Source organism: Acanthisitta chloris, unplaced genomic scaffold (genome assembly GCF_000695815.1).
Source record: "Acanthisitta chloris isolate BGI_N310 unplaced genomic scaffold, ASM69581v1 scaffold16862, whole genome shotgun sequence".
Taxonomy (NCBI): Eukaryota; Metazoa; Chordata; class Aves; order Passeriformes; family Acanthisittidae; genus Acanthisitta; species Acanthisitta chloris.
Genome location: NW_008662335.1, coordinates 232 through 22,996, shown reverse-complemented (window position 1 = coordinate 22,996; position 22,765 = coordinate 232). Strand labels below are relative to the sequence as shown.

General features: G+C 40.1%; 1 protein-coding gene across 1 annotated transcript in view; it reads right to left on the bottom strand.

Annotated features, from left to right (window-relative positions):
* MFSD2B (major facilitator superfamily domain containing 2B) overlaps window positions 1-19,770 on the bottom strand; it is a gene marked incomplete at its 5' end in the record, with an annotated part of 22,886 nt that extends 3,116 nt beyond the window's left edge. Inside the window, 9 exons of the mRNA XM_009070564.1 lie at window positions 1-109; window positions 1,606-1,715; window positions 6,954-7,034; window positions 8,339-8,422; window positions 10,708-10,829; window positions 10,921-11,011; window positions 13,965-14,134; window positions 18,122-18,200; window positions 19,647-19,770. The exon at window positions 1-109 is cut by the window's left edge and continues 23 nt beyond it. Coding sequence (XP_009068812.1) covers window positions 1-109; window positions 1,606-1,715; window positions 6,954-7,034; window positions 8,339-8,422; window positions 10,708-10,829; window positions 10,921-11,011; window positions 13,965-14,134; window positions 18,122-18,200; window positions 19,647-19,770 — 970 coding nt within the window. The remainder of the gene's footprint in view (window positions 110-1,605; window positions 1,716-6,953; window positions 7,035-8,338; window positions 8,423-10,707; window positions 10,830-10,920; window positions 11,012-13,964; window positions 14,135-18,121; window positions 18,201-19,646) is intronic.
* Window positions 19,771-22,765: the final 2,995 nt, after the last annotated feature.

The window sequence follows — 22,765 nt, the reverse complement described above, 5'->3', positions numbered from 1 at the left end:
TGCTGACATCTTGGTAAAGAAAACATAAGAAGAATAGAAAATGGTTTCAAGTCCTTTTCCATGAGGATTCTGCAGGCGAAAGTTATCAACGACATCAGGCAGCATTGACCTAGAAGTAAGCAAGATGAAAGAAAAACTAAATCCAAAATTTCTTTTCAAAGTCCAGACTTGATGAAATAGAATACACCCCTCCTCCATTTTTAAGAGTTGATTGATATAGTCATACACATGAAAGAAACCAGTTCAAAAGGTTCTACTGCTGGAGAGGAGGGCAAAAGTTGTGTAAGAAAAGCACTGCCACGTATTACAATGTGGAAAACCACTGAAAAACTATCAAACACTTGCTGAGAGGTGGCAGAATTTCTTAGCCTGACTGTCATTCCAATCATAAGTTGTGATATTAGAAAAGAACGACAAAAAACCCCTATGTTTCTTAAGATTTCAACGGACTTTGAATCACTGAATAGTTTCACTCTGAAATAACACTTTTGACAAGCTAACAACATTTTCAGAAACCAGTGAGGCCTATTCTCTCTCTGCTTCAAAGAGGCTGAATTTGGTAATGGGGAATCAGAATGGAAGCTGCTCAAATGTCAATTGTGAATTGACATTTGTTCTCCAATATATGTCATGCTTTACTGTTGGAAAAAAGGGTTTCTCACCCTCTGTAGAAAAGCTTATGCAGTCTGACAGCTTATTTCAAATGATGTTTCCACAGTCTCTTGGAGGTTTAGGGCTTTGTACAAATGAGTAATGCAAAACAGCATTCTCAGCAAGGGTCTTGCTTTCTGGTCAATTTGATCTGAATAATAATTATTTAATCTGAAGAGGAAATGTCCCACCATGCTCATCCTTAAATAGTTTTTCCCTGCATATTTTCAGTCCTCAAGGGCAAAGAACATTGAATTCTTAGTTTGCTTTAATCACACCCTTGTGTTATTTATTTATAACAGAGGACTGCTCAAGCAGGGATACAAAGAATAACACAATGGTTTGGGTTGGAAAGACCATTAAAGACCATCTAGTTCAACATTTGTGCCATAGGCAGGTTATCTTACACCAGATCAGGTTGCTCAGGGCCCCATCCAACATGTCCTTGAACACTTCCAGGGATGGGACATCCACACCTTCTCTGGGCAACTTGTCCCAGTGACTCACCACCCGTGCAGTAAAGAATTTCTTCTTAATACCTAATCTCAATCTATTATCTTTCAGTTTAAAGCCATTACCCTTTGTTCTACAACTACATACCCTCGTAAAAAGTAAGGGTAGGCATAATTTGCCTTATGTGTCCTCTGCTACATTCTTAATTGCTCAGCATTAATTGATTTACCTAACAATTCCTGAAGCCACTGTAATCACAAGTTCTATAGATACTTAGGTTATTGATTCATCTACATACTCTTATGCACAAAGAGCAGCTACGGTTACAGCTACAAAGTCACATCATTGCAAATAGCATCTGTTACAAAAGCAGATAAAGATTCTTGGAAGAAATGACTTTTGCCAAATTCTGCCTCTTTCAGAGGACAATTCGATGCAGTAGTACATGCACATAATGTAGAAATTTTTCCCTTCCCCATCTCAAATGTAAAATTCTCCTACCATGGCAACAGAAGAGATGCTGCAATGCTCAGACCAGAGACGAAGGCCACAAAGTAAGCCAGGATCAGGTTTGGAATGGTCACTAGCATGACTGCAAATGGAATCATCCACTGAGGAAGAAGAAAAGCATTACACCTAAGTTACAGTTTGCACTGCTCAATGCTCAGATTGTTCCCTTCAAAATACAAGACTATGTTACAAAACAGTTCACATAGAGCAATGTCTAATACTTCAGTATTTTTGTGAAATAGCACTTCAGAAGAGCCCTGAGCCAAGTTGTACTTATCCATCCAGAAAAATCAGAGAAAACCAGGACAAGTGATGGTAGTGCTGTCTCTTAACAGTATTAGGGCTATAACTACACTAGCAAATTAAACAGTCCAAGAGCCTATTTATCAGTCATGACACCAACTGACAGACCCTGGCCACATTCAGATCCCTAAACACTCATAGTATCCAAAAGACATGTGGCCATATAATACTTCTTGTGAAGAGACCTTAAGTGGGTTAGTTCCCAAATTGTGCCCAGACAGAATCACAGAATGGTCTGTGTTGGTAGGGACCTTAAATCTCATCTTGTTCCAACCCCTGTGCCATGGGCAGGGACACCTTCCACTAGACCAGGTTGCTCCAAGCCCCATCCAGGCTGGTCTTGAACATTCCCAGGGAGGAGTGGATGCCAACCAGACATACACAGCTTCTCTGGGCAACCTGTTCCAGTGTCTCACCATCCTTACAGTAAGGAATTTTGTCCTAATAACCAATCTAAATCTACCCTCTGTCAGTTTAAAGTAATTCCCCTTGTCCTATCACTCTATGCCCTTGTCAAAAGTCCCTCTCCAGCTCTCTTGTAGCCCCTTTAGCTACTGGAAGGTGCTACAAGATCTTGCCAGAGCCTTCTCTTCTCCAGGATGAACAACCCCGGCTCTCTCAGCCTGTCTTCACAGCAGAGCCCTCTGAGCATCTTCATGGCCTCCTCTGAACCCACTCGAACAGGTCCATGTCCTCCCTACATTATGAGCTCCAGAGCTAGATGCAATACTCCACGTGGGGTCTCATAAGAGCAGAGACAGAGAGGGAGAATCACCTCACTTGACCTGCTGGCCACGCTGCTCTGGATGCAGCCCAGGACATGGCTGGCTTACTGGGCTGTCGGTGCACATAGCTGGGTCATGTTGAGTTTCTTGTCGACAACGCCCACGAGTTCTTCTCCTCTCAGGCTGCTCTCAATCTGTTCTCTCCCCAACCTGTATTTGTTCTTGGGATCGCCAAAACCCACATGCAGGACCTTGCACTTGGTCTTGCCGAACTTCATGAGGTTCACACAGGGCCACCTCTCAAGCACGTCAGGGTCCCTCTGGATGGCATCCCTTCCCTCAAGCATGTCTCACCACACAACTTGGTGTCATCAGTGAACTTACTGAGGGTGCACTCAATCCCACTGTTCTTGCCACCAATAAAGACATTAAACAGCACCAGTCCCAGTACTGATCCCTGAGGAATGACACTTGTCACTTGTCTCCACTTGGACATCGAGCCATTGACCACAATTCTGAGAAATGGATTGATGTTGGTCAGATGCAACCATCTAGTCAAAGCGGTCCATCTGTCAAATCCATGTCTCTTCAATTCAGAGACAAGGATGTTGTGTGGGACAGTGTCAAATGCTTTGCACAAGTCCAGGCAGATAATGTCAATTGCTTTTCCCTTGTCCACCAACACTGATAAATCTGTGAGGATCACCAGTCATCCTGGGTGAAGATTTTTCCGCCAGTTTAGTAAGAGAGATGACCAAATGCCAGTTTCTATTCTAGGCCACTGGAACTATTTAGTTTACTATTAGAGACAGCGTCTTGAAACATCATCACACTGCATTTCAAGGGTAGTGGCAGGGCTTCAATGGTCATTTTAAACTGTAAATATCCCATTTCACAGATCACCTTGAGTCCTGAATGAAGAGGGATTTGCTTACACCTTTATTTCCAATGACCACTTGAAAATCATATAGGTACTGGGCAATAACTAAACCCGAGGAAGCAGAGTGGTCGATTCCCACTCCACACAGCTGGATACCCTCATGACATTATGCGAGTCACAAAGGTTACCCTTAAAACCAAACTAATTTGGGATGTTCAGGATTTGTTTTCTGACAGTACTTATAGCCACTAGATTTCTTCAACTTCAACTTGAAGCAATGGGCTTACAGGATTGAAAATCCACTATTTGAAATGCTGATTGAATGCATGCAGCCCAGCTGTCCCATCCCCATCACATGCTCCACCTCCCACGCCTGTGAACCACAGGCACAGCAGCACATGTAGAATCCAGAACCAGGGGCTTATCTACAGGGCTTTTTAATGATGGGGGATTAGTTTAACATTAAGTGTTTCAATCCTCTATACGTGCAGCTTGGGAGCTGAGGGTATGAGAAGAGCTTTCACAGAGAGTGATTCTCCTAAGCACTGCTATTTACAGTTCTGTATGATAAGTGATTCTGGGAGTCCTGAAGTCTAATCCATTATGTTTATGTCTTAAATGCATTTCCCATCTAAAGCATTTTCTCCCAACCTAAGGAGGCAGAAAATAACCCTTCCTGACTGCAAGTTCCCAGCACAGACAGATAATCCTTGCATTAGCCCAATGTTGTAGCAAAATCGTTATTTCACCACAAGAGAGCACTCCAGCAATACAAGACTTTATGTTGTCTATAAGCAATTTTATGACTGCCTTATACTCCACATGGGGCGCCCACTCAGAAACCAAAGCACTTAAACAAAATTCTAGATCGATAATAATAATCATTGTGACTGTAATTTCCTACTGAAAGAGAAGCACAGCCCGCAGGGCTGAGGTTACAGTGCCCCAAAGTCTCACTTATGCAACCATGGGGACAGTGTTCCTGCTGCAATAAATGGCTAATGCATCTCGGACTTTCTTACTTGCAAAGCAAATACTCTGTTATTGGCACCTGCTCCCTTGTCACAGGGCTGTTGCCCCCCGAGTCACACACAATACCCTATGGTTATCATGTGTCTTCCATCCATACCCTGACAGCACTATGGAGGGTGACCCTGCTGGGATGCTAAATGTGGTACTGGCCTGTGCAGCAGCACATTAGGAAGGGCAAATCAGGAAAAAGTGGAGGCAGGATGTGAGTGGAAAAGAGGGCTGCAGAGCCAGGATTCATCCAAAGGCATGACTCCACACTGCATGTACAGTGCTGAGAGATGGCAAAGAAACAATCGTGTATGTGTGGGAAGGTGTTTTTATTTTTACTAAATCCTCCAGAACCTACAGCCCAAAGCTATTAGTGGCTAGGATAGAAGCTAAAGTTCTGAGAGAGAGTGACCTGCTGCTTTTAGACACCTTGCCAAAACCATGAGCCAAGAAGATGCCACACTTCTTAGAATTTCTTATGACAGCTTCACCAGCTGAGACTTACTGATTGTAAGTTCAATGTTTGCCCCATGAGGGCAGAGCAGACACCGAAATGAACAGAGCACGTGGAAGCACAAGCAAATAAACAGAAGAGAGTAATTTCTAGCTCATGCACTAACCTGATCATGGAAAGAATGCTATCAAGGATCCTGCTTGGGTATGACCTAAACTTCCAGAGAGCCTAGGCATTAAACTTCTAGGAATTTTAGGTACTTAGTCAGTAGTTAGACTGTTGGTCACCTCTTGTGGAGGAATGAGTAAAAAGGGAACAATATCAGTGGAGGAAAGCCAAGATTCTTGTTGTTTATCTACCTACCCTGCCTTTTATACTCTTTCAGGGCTCTCTTCAACATAGAATCACCTTAACAAGAAAAATCAGTCTGGACCAGCATGACTTTTCTTTTTTTTTTCAGGAGACTGAATTTCAAATTACATGTTTGAAAGCTGAGCAAGGTTTTGGAGGAAAAAATTGTTTTCTGCCTCCTTCCCTTCCAGTAAAACATTCCCCAGTGACAAACTTGGGAGCCTTAAATGATGTGATTTTATTTAATAGTGGGAGAGTATAGATTAGTTGTACAGATCACACAAGGTGGTAGTATAGGAAGCCCCCGTGATGCATTGCCAGACACAAAATCCATCACTGTGCACACACTGAGTCCCTTGAGAAATGTCTGCAAGGTGAAACAGCGAGGTGGCTTTTTTTCAATCCAGCTCCCACTTAGACCATAACAGTCAAGCAGCTCAGCTGTAAAATTAAGTTAAACCATGTTTACAGAGGTGCTGACAGGCTTTCCAGTCATGTAAAACTAAATTTATAGAGCCAAGTTTGTTGAAGAAAGCATTTTTCATAGCCAAGTAGACAGAGGAGGAGATTTCCTAAGGAGAAAACCTGAATTCCTGGGTCCAGTCAATGGTCCAACACTGCTTTTGGCAACTCTCTTTGCTCAAGTGGTAAAAAGAAATGAGGATGGAACTTGGATTGCAGATGCTTTCTTCAAAACATAACAATTCAGCATATTTGGACCTTGGGTTTTAAAGTTACTTCTGATTCTTGGAATTCATTCCAACACAGCTTTTAAATCCAAAAATTATAACTGTTCTTTTCTATTCAATAACTGTCACCAGACCTAAATTTTTCAGATTTTGACATATACCTTCAGGCTGGGTTTTTTAAGTCCTCATGCTTTGTTGTGCACAAGGCAATTTTTCTTTCCTCTTTCATAAGTAATTGAAGGTAAACAGGGGAAAAATGGGGAGGAACAGGCCTATACAATAACTCACTGAGGATGATGACAGAAAATTGCTGCTGTCTGCACTAAGTGAAGGACTTAAAATAATCCTTCAGTGACAAGGGCAGGCTCACTGAGCTGGCTTTGCAGAGCTGTGTCAAAGTTAAACTAGGCTTCTCTCCTCAGGTATGCCTATTTCTTTACTTCACTAATAACTGTCCCTGTCTGTTGAGAAGGATGGGGCACTCCTGCATTCTTACACTTCTGGAGAAGGATGTGCAAGACTTCTGCTTCCTTCTCTGTGACTGAATTACAGATGCAGACAACTCAGCACCATATACAAAGACAAAACAAGCCTTGTACAACAGATAACTTGTCAACCTGAGGCAACTCAGATCTGAATTTATAAAACCTCACTGGGGACCACTTCTGAGAGTAGTCAAATTAAAAGCTTGTGCAGATTCTGAAATAAAATGGGACCTCCCTCCAGCATCAATCCATTTCTCAAAAGTTCCCTCGGAAACTTGGAATCTGTCTGAAATATGGTATAATGATTTAAAACAAACTCTGAAACTGAACAAATTTCATGTAGCTTGAGGTTATAAGCACTTGAAAGAGCGCCTGAAGTTGTCAAATGAAGTGAGCACAAGCAGATTTTTTTTAATCAAAGGATTTGCTTACCGAAATCCCACATGCTGCACACTTCTTGCCAAATCGCTGCAGAAACTTCTGCCAGAAGGGAACACTCACGGCTGCTGATACCTTCAAGTGACAAAAAACCATATCTGTACTGTGCCCACTGCCACTGTCTTCTTCAGCTGCAGAGCTCACAGACATATTTTTGTCTAGCACATTACAGTCTGAAAGGAAGGTGAACATACAGATTCCTGTTTCTCCTCATCCTTTGAGTGATTTTTTTCATTCATTGTTAAGCAATCAATGAGAGGGTTTTCCATAGTCAAATATCAGAAGGCAGTGTCTTAAAATTTCCATTTCTAATGTGAGCCACAGCAGTAAAGGCCATGCATGACACAGTCATTAAAGTTCAAACCTATTGCAAATGGTCATACTTTGTGCTGATGCCTCATTACCTGAACCTGACAAATGATGAGTGAATTTAGCTCTACCCTATGGTACAGGAAGAAAGCTGAAGTCATACACTTATCTTAAGATATACTTAAGAGTACATATTCCATACTACATGTCTCTTCTTAGGAACAATCTGTAAGATAAATAGTTGCTTGCAGTCAACATTACTGTTTCATATACAGAAATACTCACCTGGTAGCAGCAACAACTACAGGCAACATAGTACCAATGCACTCAAGTACTGCCACTAATGACAGCCTGACAACTGACCTGAATTTAAATGTCACTTCACTGTTATAGTTACATTTCAGCCTTTACTGGCTTTAAGTTCACTGTCTTTTGTCTCTTTTCTTGGTGACCATCACTTGCAGAGCCTTAAGATACCCATCAGTCATCTTTTGCTCTCCAACATTTTGGTTTTAATGGTTTTGCAAAATATATGTCCTATAGTGTGAGAAAGGATAAGTATCACCTACGCAAGCAGAATTCTACCACATGCAGATGTCAAGAAAAAAGGTTCTGTAAAAGGACCTTTTTATCACACTGCCAATTGCTCTAGAGAGGAATCTTCATGTCTCTGGATATTTTAAATATTTATCCTTGCAAGCTGCCTAGCCCAGAAGAGTCACGTGTATGAATACACAAATTAAAGTTGTTTAATTTTCGTCACAGAAGACTGGGAAAAGGGGAAAAGGAGGCAAAATTCCAGACCTCCTTTCTAGCAGCAGCTTTTGCCCTTTGTAGGAGCACAAAACGACTTACGGGTAAAAACAATAAGAAATTAATTAAAAGCTCCAAAGCATTTTTTCTTTTTTAGAAGTACAGTAGGGAACACCAGCTTTATTTCAAACAGGCAATGCAAGAGATGATGTAGCTTCTTAACAGCTCTGTTGAGACACAAAACTCTTCTTGCCTTCTGTTATTTTGTGCCAAAACCCAGTGAGAATCAAGTAAGACAGGACAGAAGTGCAACTCACCAAGATGGTCACCACTAAGTACTGGAAGTGATGGCGAAGGTCAGCAGCTTGAGTGCAGAATAGGACAAAGTTGTTCTGCTCCAGCTGTTGAATTGAAGACATTTGGTGACCACCAAAAGAGAAGGGAAAATTATAAAATACAAAAATTATGTCACACTCAATACTAGACATAGTTGGTGACTGATTTGTTCAATGCAGGATTTGGGGGTCTCATTCTTCCCTTATTTGAAATAATTTAAAGAAGCAATAACTCTCCTGTTATCACTGGAAAGAATAACGTGCCAATAACACTGGAGCAAGCAAGAGGTAAACCATGCACCTAACACAGTATAAAAATGACCAAAATAGGGATGGCCCTATGAAAGGATTCTGTCTCAAGGCTTTATTCCCGATGTTGCAATTGCCTTATGGTGTTGTCACAGTCATAGTTGCAGGCTACTGCAAGAAACTGCTCTTCTTTTTCCATAGCAATGCCATAAATCTTATTCCAGAAACCCTGACTCCAAAACAACTAACTTTTCAGCTGTAATTACACTCATGCCAACCTCCTGTGGTAAAGCAGCTGGTTTTGTATGCAACCTTGGCTATGGAGTGTATCTTTGGGTCAGTTTTCCCTGTGACTCTGTGACACTCATTGGATCAGAGGATCTAGCTGCACAGGTGAAGTCACCATGCTTTTGCAGAACTCAGTAGATTTGGAAGTACAGAATATAGTTCAGGGCCAGCTCCAGCTGCAGAAGTAGAATGACAGAGGAGGATTTAATACTTATGCCACAGCAGCATAATCAACTCTTGTTCCTTTGTGTTCTTGTAGATTATAGGTGGCCAATGATCTGTATACAAATTAGGATATATAAAAAACTGTATCCCTTCTCCATTGCCACAAAAGCCTTCCTTAGATGGCATCCCAGTTTATGCTGCCTTAATTTTAGATGCAAAATATCACACTCTGGAATTATGCTCAATGCATCTTTACTGGCCTGTTTCTTTGCTCATCAGTAATTCACTCTCTAAATTCCACAATGTCAGTGTCCATCCCTCAAATAACAGCAGCAAGGGTTGTTTTTGCTGGCTGAACTGGAGCAACACAGCTTCCAGTTTCTGCCTCCCCTCACACCTTCCTTTCATTCTGCACATACAGAAAAATAAAGAGATGTGGACTGACAGAAGACCTTTTCCTCTGTGGGTGTTGTCAGCAAGTCGTTGTCTGCCAGCAGCCAGATGTGCACTGTAACCTTACTGACTGAATGGATGCTGGAAGGATCTGAACCATAAGGGACCTTTCATCTTTCATCTTCTCCCTGTCTCTGTAGTTGCTCACAGTACCCGCAGTTCCTAGATGTGAGCAGAAATGCTTCTGCTGCTGTTTCTCACCTTGGGCCTTCCAGCAAGGACTAACAGATGCTGTGCCCAAATCCAGGCCAACAAGAAAGTTCAGTGCTTCACTGGCAAACAGACTTTTAAGCAGCTCTTCCAAAGAACAGGACTGCTGGTAAGCACAGCACAGCTCTCTTACATGCCATCCTCTTGCCCTCACTTGTTCAATGGCTTGTGTGACTAAGAGTCTGTTTACCCAAACTTGACAGTTATTTGCTTTTCAAAATAAAGCCAACTTTAACTGTTATGTACAGGTTCACATTAAAATAACATATTTACTGAGTTGAATATAACCCAAAACCCAAGCTTAAAAAGCCACTGGACTATGGAAAGTGAGGGTTTCTTACTGAGTGGCTTTTTCTACAGCTTCTCTCTCTGGGAGGGGGCATTGCATCTTTTCACGGGAGCCACATTCAACTGCAGGTCCTCATTTGAAAATTAGCTCCATCTACCTCTGAGACAGGTAAGACCTCCTGCCTCTGAATGTCTTCTTACTCTGACCTAATGCCTTCCATCACAAAAGACTCCACAAGAACCAGTTCAGACACTATCTGAGAACAGCCACCTATGCAAAGGAAAAGGGCAATGGTTTAAAGCAGAGCACACTATAGAGGATAAGAGAAGAGGAAAAGCAACTGAAACGGCAGGAGGCTGTGGATGGATAGCATATAATGACCCAATCTGGGTCACTAGGACTAGTTCTTCACCTTCTATGAAAAAAAATAAAAAGGAAAAAAAGAAAAAAAAAGCACCTTTAAATGGTCAGGACTTTGGCTTTGCTTCTCCTTTGAAAGAACCATCTCCAGCTGCACAGGACCCCAAGCACCAAAAGAGGACTCTGGTTCCCTACTGATTTGTAGGGGAAGGCACCACCCACTAGATCACAACCTCCAGTCACCAGCCAAAGGTTATTTGCATTTCAGCTGCCTCAGACTCTCCCATGCTGGGACTGGAATGAGGCCAACACACAGACTTAGAGAGTCTGAAGTTACCTGAACTGCTGTCGAGATGAGAAGAAATGAAGCTGTAAGCTTCACATATGGACCATGCTTCATGGTGAGTCCAAGCCCCTTACAAAAGGGAATTGCTCTGTCTGAATTTAAGGCATAGGGATCTAAGAGGAGCAGAATACATAAAATAACAATCTTTTCCAAAGAAGAATGTGAAATTATCATTGAATCTAGGGATGTTTAAATATATCTTACCATCTTTTTCCTTTACTCCAATAAAAAGAATGGCAATTCCAAGAAGATACACACCTACTATGACCCCTGCTGCAATCATATAAACCTTTGCCTTTGAAAAGAAAAAAAGACATTTGAAATCGTGACAGGAGAATGACAAGTCATTATGAAAATTTCAGTCTCTTTTTGGTGAGTCATCTGCAAATGAAGAAATGCCCATCTGCATACAGCCAACTGACTGTCTGCTACCTCTGAAAAAAGTTCACTTCTGCAGTTCATTTCTAAACCACCCCTGCACTAGGATAAATCCAGAACACGTAAGTATACACTTGTAAACAAAAGAAAAAAGCAGTGAACAAAAGGACTACTGAGTTGGCAACCTGAATGTTTTAAAAATTTGCTTATGTTGAGACTAGCTACAGACATACATTCTCGTCTATCAAAAACATGCATCGTCCAGAGAGTGATTCTAATTTTTAGTAAATCCAGTTGATCTAGCTACACAGACTGCAATCTGGCTCTTCATGCTGGGTGGGAAAGGCCTCAGTACTGATGCAAACATAATTACTCCTGCTTCTGCATTTATATATAATGATAATGATGAATTTTAGAAGTCATACTTACATGCCAATGTTTTGAGAACATGGTAGCGTGCATGCTGGTTTTCCCAGTTACTTAGTAAAATACTCAAGCAAATCCAGAAATCTTTGCTTCCTATTAGCCAGGGGAACAAAGCCTCCAAGGAGACGTCCCACACCAGCAGATCATGTTTACTGTTTCTAATTCTGATTATAATGACTTTGGAATAAAGCTTAAAAATTATTTTGCTTTAGTATTATGTAATAATTTATTTTATACTGTGTTATCAAAGATAAAATAAGTGCTGGTTATACAGTTTTATGACACAATAATTATTTGATAGGAAAGCTGAATTCCAAATTATTGGTTATATGTTGTAAATCAAATAGTTATAGACCTAGGAAGCAGTTGGTAAATACACATGCAGTTACAAGAATGTACTTCGAAATATCAGGTCACTTAGTATGGATGCAAATGTAGTCAGATGAACTATGTAAGTATAGACAATCTCCAAGAAAACAGCATTTGTTAAGATATTTACATTTCAGAAGAAAATATGGTAAAATAAAGGAATGCAGAGTATTCTGTATTTGGGATATAGGTTTGGGGATTTTTTTATATCAGAACTATAAATTAAGTCACAGAGTACTTTCATACAGACTGCAGTATTGGAGATATCTGAATTCACTTGAAGAAGGTAATTAGAGCCTCAAAAGCAGCCTAGCCAGGAGAGAAGGAGCTGAAAAAAATGATAGTAACAGGACTCCTTTATGAATTTTATATTTTGTTTCTATGTATTTGTTGATTTGCTTGAAGGAATTGATTCAAATGCTTTCTTTCATAGGTCATCATTAAGTGTAATTTGAGCTTAATGTATCAAGGATATTCATGGTAGGCCAAATAGGATTCTCTGACCCTAATCAAAACTTGTTAGCTCATCAACAAACTGTAACAATATCCATGCTTACTTTCCAGTAGGAAAGATCCACTCCTAAGCTTATAGTAACAGCCTCAGGAGAGCCTAGAAATAACCATTTCTTCCACTTCCTTTTTATAATAATAATGAGCAAAATTATATCAGTCATTTACTACATCTTCTTTAAAACTGAGTGTGCTCTTGAGCAGCCAAGAATTACTCCTTGTGACAAAAAGGGCCAGGGTCATATTCCTACATGGTACTAAAAGAAATAGTCAAGATTTGACCTCTTCTAAATATTTGCTTTTGGACCGATGGAGGTACTTCAGGTACCTAGTCTTGCCTCAGCTTATAACTCATTGTCCATCAGACATACAACCAAAATTTAAGATCAAACATCTCCAGCTGATTGTGCAATTATCTGCATATTCTGCTGTGTGTGGTGTGAACAAAGGGCAGATACCCTCATGTGAGGCAGGCAGCTCCCCAGCGTGGCTCGGTGGCCAGTCATGCTCCTATAACCCAACCAAGCTGATGCCAGATTATGTGAATAGTAATAACCTCTGGTCCTCACAAAACAGGGTAGCAGAGAGTGAGGTGGGTTGGGTTGCCAGAGCTCTTCATTTAGACTGTGGCCTCTCCCCAAGCCTGAGGGCTCTTTGTGGAAAAGGTCAGGAAAGCAAAAGCAGTGAACAGAACTTTACCCTTGCAAAACAGTGGGACACCATAATACAGACCATTCTCAACCATGGGATACTACTCATCAACAAAACTTGAGAAGGTGACACTCAAAACAGTGAAAGAAGGGGGGAAAAAACCAAATACCACAACAAATAAACATGAAATCCTGACCAAAAGTTGAATGTGGTCTTGAACGGTTTCAGGGATGGGGCAGCTACAGCTTTTCTGGACAAACTGCACCAGTGCCTTGCCACTCTCAACATAAAAAATGTCTTCCTAATCTAAATCTACTCTCTTTTAGTTTAAATCCATTACCCCTTGTCCTGTCACCACAGGCCTAGGGGTAAAGTTTCTTCCATCTCTTTTACAAGCCCCTTTTATGTATTGAAAGGCTGCAATAAGGTCTCCACAACAAATCCAGGTCTCTCAGCCTGTCCTCGTAAGGGAGGTGTTCCAACCTTCTGATCATTTTCATGGACCTCCTCTATCTCTGCTCTAACAGGTCTATGTCTTTCTTGTATTGGGAACCCCAGAACTGGATGCAGTATTCCTGAAGGGGTAAATTAAGCTTTTTTTTACTAAGCTTCTATGAACTGTAAATCAGCTCCTAGTGAAAACAAGGGATGGCCATAACCCTCCTGGCTACTTTATAGGTTTGGTATCTTCAGCAAAGCTCCTCAGAGTAATTCTGCTGTCATGCTGAGGAGGGGTTGCAAAGACAACAGACAGGAAGCCTTGTTTGCAACAAGGTCATTGCCTCAGCTCCAGCATTACCGATTTCAAGGAAGTCATGCTCATGCTCATCCAGCTGGATGATATGATATGGTCCTAGAGAAACATCCCCACCCTTCTCCCTAGAATATTTTAGTGTGCTTCCATGGGCACTTACTTGATGAGACAGGGGATCTGAGGGGTCTGGAATGCTGGGAGTGTCATACCAGGAGTCAGTTGTGTTTACTGGAGGATTCACAGTGCAATGATGAGAGACATGAGCACTGGCCACAATCTGTCCCTGAAGTGCAGCTCCAATCAAAGTCCCAAGCACTTCCACGGTCATTCCTAAAGAAGGAAGCACAAATGTGCCCTGAGCATGAAAATCTTGCTTATTTGTCTCACTGAAGAGAAACCTCATCAAACCATTTTCTTTTACAGGAACAAGCAGAAAGAACAATACCAAGAACAGCAGATCTGGAAGATCAGTAATAGAAGAGTTTCAAGGAAAGAGAGTTTTGTCATCCATTTTCTGATCAGCTTTTAGATGTTTCCATGGAGGAGTCTTTTCTACATAAGCTGCATGAGAGATGCTGAATGCTGAGATTCAGAGTCAGGAGGGGATAACATGGAAACAATCCATCTCGAGGAACTACAGTTTAAATGTTAAATGCCATTTTTTCCAAAGCAGGACTAGAAGCCATAACATCAGACTGTTCGTCCCAAGCTTGACAGTAACTTATGAAACACTTATCTGATCAGACCTCTCTAGGTTCTCCAGCTGTAAAATAAAGTGATACTTACCTCAGGCTTATGGAAATAATGCAGCTGTAAAGCTCGTGGAATCAGCATGTGCTAGTCTTAACTGCTTAAGGCCACAGTCAGGCAGAACTAGCTACCTCAACCTCAGAGAAGGGCAGATAACTAACACCTGTCAGAACATGGGATCATCTTAAAAACAACCAAAGCTTGGGAAAGCAAAGATCTAACCATAGTCATCCAGCTCATGAAATTGATCAACATGGTGACTAGTTGTTGCAGCTCTGTCACAGGTGACTGGTGAGCAATTTGAGTTCTAGACCCTTCTCACCCTCAGGAATTTCAAGCCTGTTTCCATGCAGTATGGCCATACCCAGCATGGCTGGGAGATAAACAGAATTCCTGTCCTAGCTCCAAAGCGTATTTACATGTTTTCCATGAAGATACATAGGGTTGAATGCATGAACAGATTAGGAACGGGGAACACGTCACCCTGTTTATGAGTGAGTGCTCTTCTCATTGACCTAAACTTCAGGTTTTTTTCTATTTTTTCTCTCTCGGTGGCTCCCAGGGTCCCATGTTCCTTTCTCAGAAGCACCATGGGGGATTTTGGAGGGCTGCTTCCAGGATGGGTTGTGTCCTGGTGGTTATTATACACTGCTTGGGATATGACAGGCATTTCAAAAGTTCCTAGGCTCAGGTTTATACACCTTCACCAGCCTTCCTAGGTGATCCCAGACACATGCCTTTCTGTGTGTCCCTCTGAAGGAATAAAAACACTTCACCATCTAACAGGGATCAATGCACACAGGCTATGAGGTGTTCAGACAGTGAACAGTAATGAAGGCAAGGTGTTGCTATGAAGATCCAGTAAGAAAAAGGAAAGAGGCTCCCTAGGAGACTTGGATCACTTAAACCATTGCTACTATGTTCCCAAATAGAGAATGCTTCGGAATGGAAAATTTGAGGCACCATATAACATTAATTTAAACCAATGGGAAGTAAAAATAAAAAAATTCTTCCCCGAACTTCACATCCAATCTTAATAGCAATGTTACAATTCAGTCCATACACACAAAAATCCTGGCAGATGGTGGAAATCTAACCTCAACCTGGTCTGAAGTGTTTGGACACAAACTAGTCTCAGTTGGGCCTTGCAGAGCTTACAAACTGTTGACTACTCAGTGCAAATGCAATGCACTCTAATCACACCTTTCATTCAAATCAACACCTACACTTTTATAACCTTCATCTAAGGCTCTGCATCTGCATTTTATCAAGAACTTGTATAGAATAAAACTCAGAGGCATCATTAGAGGCACCAGAAATACAACCATTAGGAAACCTTACTTACTAAGAAGTAACAAAGGCTGAGAAACAGGCATACTTCAAAGTTCTTGTGTGCTCAGAATTTACAATGTATTACCTTCCATATTAGCTGATCTTTCAGAAAGCAAATTGTATCACAAAGTAAGTAATATTTTGCCCAGAATGTACATAGGATTTATGCTAAAGCAACTTTGGAATCCAGTGTTTCTACCTTGTATTCATAGCAACAGCAGGATAAAATTTATAATAAGCAGTTCTGCTTGTCTCCAGCAGAGGGTAATGGATCCTCTGATCACAACCTTTTTTTCTGAAGAGCACATATTATACAGATGTTTTTCTTTAACAGTTGAAGAAATGCCTGAACAACTGACTGCATCCAAGACAGTCTATCAACAAGATTTCTCTATGAAACCCAAAGAGAGGCAAAAGTGTTTAAGTAAAACACTGATAAAAAGGGGAATAAAAAGATTTTTAAAAAAGGATTCTTACATAATCATAACCATTAAAAGCAAACTTGGCTCCAAACAGATATAATTTCAACATATAAAAAAATACCAGCGTTTGAAAAGTCAAAACTGTGGTTCATTCCACCACCTTAATTTGGCTTAAGAGAACAGCTGTACACTCAAAACTGAAACCCTTTCTGAATAATAAAATGACACTATAAATGTGTGACACCTCTCAGTCGCAGAGTTCAACAGCTTTTATGAGCACAAATTTCACATGGCTATGAAGCCTTGCATGGGACTAGCAGATCAGAAAGCACATTTATTTGGATCACAGCCTCTGAAGACATAAAACCAGACAATAGAAAACACTAGGTACATGGATTTAGTTAGAATTTAGGCCAGATGACTCAGAATACAGCCAGTGCCAAAGAATATAACACAACTGGAATCTTCTGCTGTTTAGTCCTGTCCTGTGACTGCTAGCCCAGACTTTCTCTTGAGATAGTTGATGATAATGCAAATTATAACTGATCCATGTGGCTGGAAAGGGATTGGGTTGCTCAGGGGATATTGTATTTAGAATTTCTGATGTGATTTTTTTAGCACTTTTGATCATTTCATTTGGCCTCTGTGGTCCAGTTTTCAAAATACTGAAGCAAGTATGTTGAGGGTTAGAAGGACTAATGGAAGAGAAAAGGGGTCTTGCCAGGAAGAGAAAACATATGCAACAGAAAAATTACAAGTTATTATAAAGCAACATTGAAAGACAAGTTTAGATACAGAAAAGTCTTTCATGTGGGATTTGACTCTTTCCTCTTTACCTTGCTTAAGCTGGTGGCCATGAAAGATAGCAGTTATACAGTAAAGAAGGCATGAGAACAGAGCTGAAGAGAGTAGGATGGGAAGAAAATGTTCTTACATTCAATTTATGATCTATACAGGAAATCTTGAAAATATTTCCATTGCAATTTTTTTGGTCTGATCAATTTGCTTCAAAGCAAATTTTTTTCAAAGCAAACTTTGTCTGGTTTTGATTGTTCAAGAGCCAGAGATATGGTCTGGAAGCCTTCATTCTTTTAACTAATACAGTTAGTGTTAGTTATATCACAGCAAAATCTGTTCTTAAACTACCTTGTATATGTTAGAATTGATTAAACACAGATGAAATAAAAAGAGAGATTTCGGTCGGTGTGAACATGCACACAAAAATGCTCTCCTTTTTGGTGAGGTTAACAGTCTTGGTTATATGAGTTTTCAATTTTTTTTCAAAGAAAACAGATTTGTGATTTATAACATGAAACACATAAATCTAAGGAAATATGAACAACAAACCAAAGACAAAAACCCCACAAAAAAACCAGCCAACCAACCAAAAAGCAAACAAAACAAAAAAACCCAAAGCAAAATAAAACCAAAACAACAAGACCCTCAAAATTACTTTCATACCTTCTTTAACTGAATGGGTTTTGTTTTTCCCTTAAAAATCATGTTTAAATGAAATAATTATTCCTTACCCTGACTTGGATAAGAGTGATTTTTATTGTTTCATCTGGCTAACATTAAGACAAAAAGAGTTTATAGCTAGTGAGACAATTTGAGACAATGAAACATCAACATTTCCTGTTTAGCTAGAAAAATAGAATTCCTTACAAGACAAAACAGTTTTCATCAGATATGAAAAATTTCATATAAAAGTCCAGTTTAGGGACACAAATCATTAGGAACTTCCTACAGGTAAAGAATGATTTTCAGTAAAACACAGCCCTGACTCCCATGAGAAAGCCCAGATCACACTCACGGTATGCTGTTGCTGAATCTCTGTCCTTCTGGTCTGTGCTGAGAAACATGGTGAGGGCAGAATATGGTACCTGGAATAACTATGCAAAGAAAGAACATCACTTAGGAAATGTTAGGGTAAAAAGATTTCAACTACCTGTCTAACTATGTAACTCCAGAAGATAATTGCAAAAACTACTCTGTCTTCAGCACCATTTTACCACACACTTCTTAATGTGAGCAAAGAAGAGGCAGAAACACCCAACTGCTATGTCCAGACACTGGCAAAAAGGTAAATGAGGAGTGGAAACAATGCACTGGAAGCATTTATTGTCAGCCTGACTTTTACTGCAGGAGAGGCCTTATCTCCAGCAGTACTTCATTGAAAGTAACTACTGAACATTAAAGGCTTGACCTTTTCATTGATCATGATGTGGGTGAGATCCTGTCCTCATAATGCTGAAGTAAAATGAAAATCACTCCTAAACTCTTGGAATGACATACAGGCCAAACTCTAAGACTATTATGAAGTGGAAGTGGGACATGAACAGTCAAGTTCTCTGTGGTGTTTCCACAAGCCCAGAGGTGTGTAGCCAAACTAAGTCCTGCAATCTGTATACTACTCTGTTCATGCAAAATGCATTTCTGTTCACTTCCACCAAACATGACAAGTGCATACACTTTCAAAGCTCTGACACAGAAAACCTGTGTTTCTCCTTTAAAAGAAAGAGGGAGAAAATGATCTAAAACCATTACGAATGTCTCCTGGACCATCTTTCCACAGAGGAAAGAAAGAACCTAAGGAAATATTCAAGCTTAACACAGGAGCATGGAATTCCCAGGTTCAACAGGTTCGTCTCACTTCCAGTCCTAATCTGTGGTGTGATGTTGCTTTGCATGGAAGGCACCTTGTTTCTTCTTGATACTAGCTACAAGGCAAAATGGGGTGGTGCAATCCCTACATGCACAGTATGGAATGTGTCAGAAAAGTTATTTGTAATCCACTGAAAAATGACAGCTTCTGCATAAATATTGCAAATTCTGGGCTGTATTAAAAAATCATGTGCTCAAACTCTTCCATCCAGGCATAAATATCATGATGACTACTTTCAGTACTATGTCAGCTCTGGTACCCTTTTCATTTCCTTCTAGACTGAGTCAAAACACCCAGAACTAGAGCCACAAAGTTCCTTGGTTTCTTGCTTTGCTCCCAAGAATAGAAGTTATGAGAAGTTAGATATCTAACTGGAATTAGGAATCTGAACATCTCTGTGGATCTATACAAGAATGAGTCAAGTATCTAGGGCACTCCCAGTGAGAGTGACTGGAGGTAATCTGTATGAATTAGCAGGTCATTTGCCAATGAAAGCATTGGCAGAAATCATCCATCAATCAGCAGAGAGTTTGATAAAAGGACATCTACCTATCCCTTAAACTTCCTAGAAGTTGAAGTAAAATGTGAAGTTAAATTTAAATGTGAATGCATTAATACAGTCAGACAACAAGCAAGTTGCTCCTGAGAATATCATAACTTGCACTCTACTTACTGTGGTCAGTGCTTGGAAAAGGCAGTGGAAAGTCAGGTACCATGCAACTCTTCCTGTCACAAAAGGAGGTGGGTACCACATAAAAAAATAGGACACAATTGTGAAGGGTGTACATGCCAGAATCCTGCAAAGAAGATTAATACGTATCAACAGTCTTAACATAATGATAGCAAAGCACATTGCATTTTCCTGCTAATAATCAATATAATGCATTTTATTCTAATGACAATAATGCCATGCTTTTAAGTATTACATGTTAGTGTGCATTAAATATACAGATTAATATGAAATGTATACAAGTACTTCCATAAAACTGAAAACAGTAGCAACTCTGAAAGAAAAGTTACACCTAAATAAATATCCCACTCAGAACAGACACGATTTCTTTGCACATGCACTGTAACAGTACACCCATGTTGCCATTCCTTAGCACATGTCTCAGACTACACAGCTATTAGAAAGAACCACCAAAAACTAATCTCTATCATCACATCTTTGCATACTTCAGCAATTTTCTCATGAGTTTATTACCAAGGTTTCCAACTTCCACTTATAATGATTTCAGTTTTCCTCTCAACTTAGCCTCTTCGTTGCTACTTCAAGCAAGTGCAAATACACATAAAAATTCTGAGAACAGCATAAAAGATAATGGACAGCTCACTGTGAGAGTCCCTCTAGTCTGCATCTACTTGGGTATATGATAATTTGCTCCTTTTAACTCGACAGCAAAACTCCTAATCACTTCACACAGAAAAGGATCATCTTCTAGTGAGAAAGAAACACATTAATTCCAGGTATTGCCATTAACCAGCAATTAATTATATTAGTCTAAAACTTATTTCATGCAAATAACACTTGTCAAACTCCATGATACAGAAGTGATCAGGTGCTATTATTTTCTAAAACTCTGAGCTGCAGCAGGATCAGGGCTCTCCTGTATTCTTGTAAATCAGCCATTAAACAATGTAATTAGATGACCAAGATCCTAACAAAAAATTTCCAAACATATAAAAGACAAAACAGATTAATCCCTTCACAACAGCACTACTGACATGGGGGGTCAGCTGATTATTTTGCAATCCTGAACTGAAAACCTGAAATACAAAAGAGTAATGTGGGTAAATAGTTTAGTAAAACAATGGCTTTCCCACACTGCTCTTTGGGATGGACAGCATCACTGGGAGCTCAACATTTACCAGGAAAGTGCCAGGTTCTGGTATTCTCTGTCCCTCCAGTTCTCCAGTCACAGTTCACCCACAGCTGGACAGCAATGGAAAACATAAACAAGAGTAAAATGCTAACACATCTCAGGGAATCTACCTTCCCCTCCAGAAGTGTGAGCTCTTCTAGATGGTGTCCAGACAGAGTCACCACACTAAATATTTTCACACTCACTTCTTCATGCAACTCTTTAGCAACAACACTCTTAGTATTCTTCCCCCTTTTCATCCTCTTTCCATGTTTTCCTCTCTTTCATGTCAGCGAGTTTTCAGAGCCTTGCTATTGTCTACTACTACCTCCTCTGACAAAATATTTGACCAGTATTTCAAGTAAATGTCATTTTCTGCCTTTTAAACACTTTACATAAAAGAGATCAATAGTGATTGATGACTTCATATTATATTCAGTACGGTATTAAGTGATAGATGAATGTTCACCTTCTTTACAAATGTTCTTGCTTTGCTGGCAAGATTTCCTGATGGAGGCAATTCCACTGCTTCACTCTAGATTATTAAGAAGTCAGAATAATTTCAAAATATCCAAGTATTTTTAAGCTAATGGAAGCCCCACTTTTTTTGCTTTGTATAAATATGGTCTGACCTCCAAAGTGCAGGAATAAAATTCTCATGAAAAAAATATTACCATTACCAAAAAACCAGACAAAATTCTCCTGGAAAGAAAACTGCTGTTTGATGAATGTGTATGAAAGGAGGGGTTAGATAAGCACTTTTCCTGTAAGAAGTGCGAGATGTGCTGTGGTTGGCTTACAGTGCAAAGGGCTGTGCTAGAACACTCATTCTAACATCTATTTAGCACTAACAACAAACACATGCATTTGCTCTGTTTTCAGAGAACCGGGTGGGGGGAAGCAGCATCAAAATACATCTAATGGCATTTGTATTAAAATGATGCCATTTTCTTTTTTAATAACTTTGTTACTTAGCTAATTCACTGTTCATTAAAACCCACACTATCTACCTGGCTACAAATCAAATCCTGAGACGAGAACAGCAGCAAGCTCCTCTTTTCCCATGGGGTTCTTCGCAAAAAGCTTAGCTTTGACCTGAAGATCCTGTTCCTACTGGGGCCAAGAGCAGCTGATCTCAGTCTTCTTCCAACATGGACTTGCCTTCTATACTTTATCAGATATAAGATGTCCATGGATGAGTTCCTGTAGCCCTAAAACCACATGACAGTAAGAGAACCACCAGCTAAAAAACTGGACTTATTTTCCCTGAAATTTCAACTTTCTTGCTCAGGATACCACATTTACTCCTAGATTGTCATTGTGAATCAAGTTTGGGAGTTATATTAATTCAAAATTAATAATTAATTCAAAATATCTTAAAATACATCCTTATATGAGATAAGAGTGATGAAAATCTCCCTATTTCACAAACTGCTTACTCAGTCTTCCCTTGACATCCAAAATATTAAAAACCAAGAAATACATGCCCTGTGGCATAGATGAGCTTGTGTTCCTCTAATAAGGACCAATCTTCAAATTTTCTTGCTTCACATCTGTCAATCTCCTTCCTGTACATGCAACATTAATTCTTCTAACCTCTCCTTAGAGCACATGGACAGCACATGTATGAGTGCACTAGCTAGAGTGCACACAAGGGATAAGTATGTCACAGTGGAACATCACACTCTCCCTTTAGAAATGCTGACTGAAACTTCACAGCATCTCATCCATTATAAAAGTCATGCTGAATTTTTAATTAGCTGTTTTGATTACAGTATGCAAGAGAAGCGGGACCAGAATGACTGCTGTAAGGAAAAATCTAATAAGAGTGTCAGGGCACCGGTGGTTGCCAAGCCCTTTGGTGCCATAGTGTCACATCTGTTCCACATGCATGCACCCATCTCTTCCTGAACTGAAAGGCCTAGGAAGT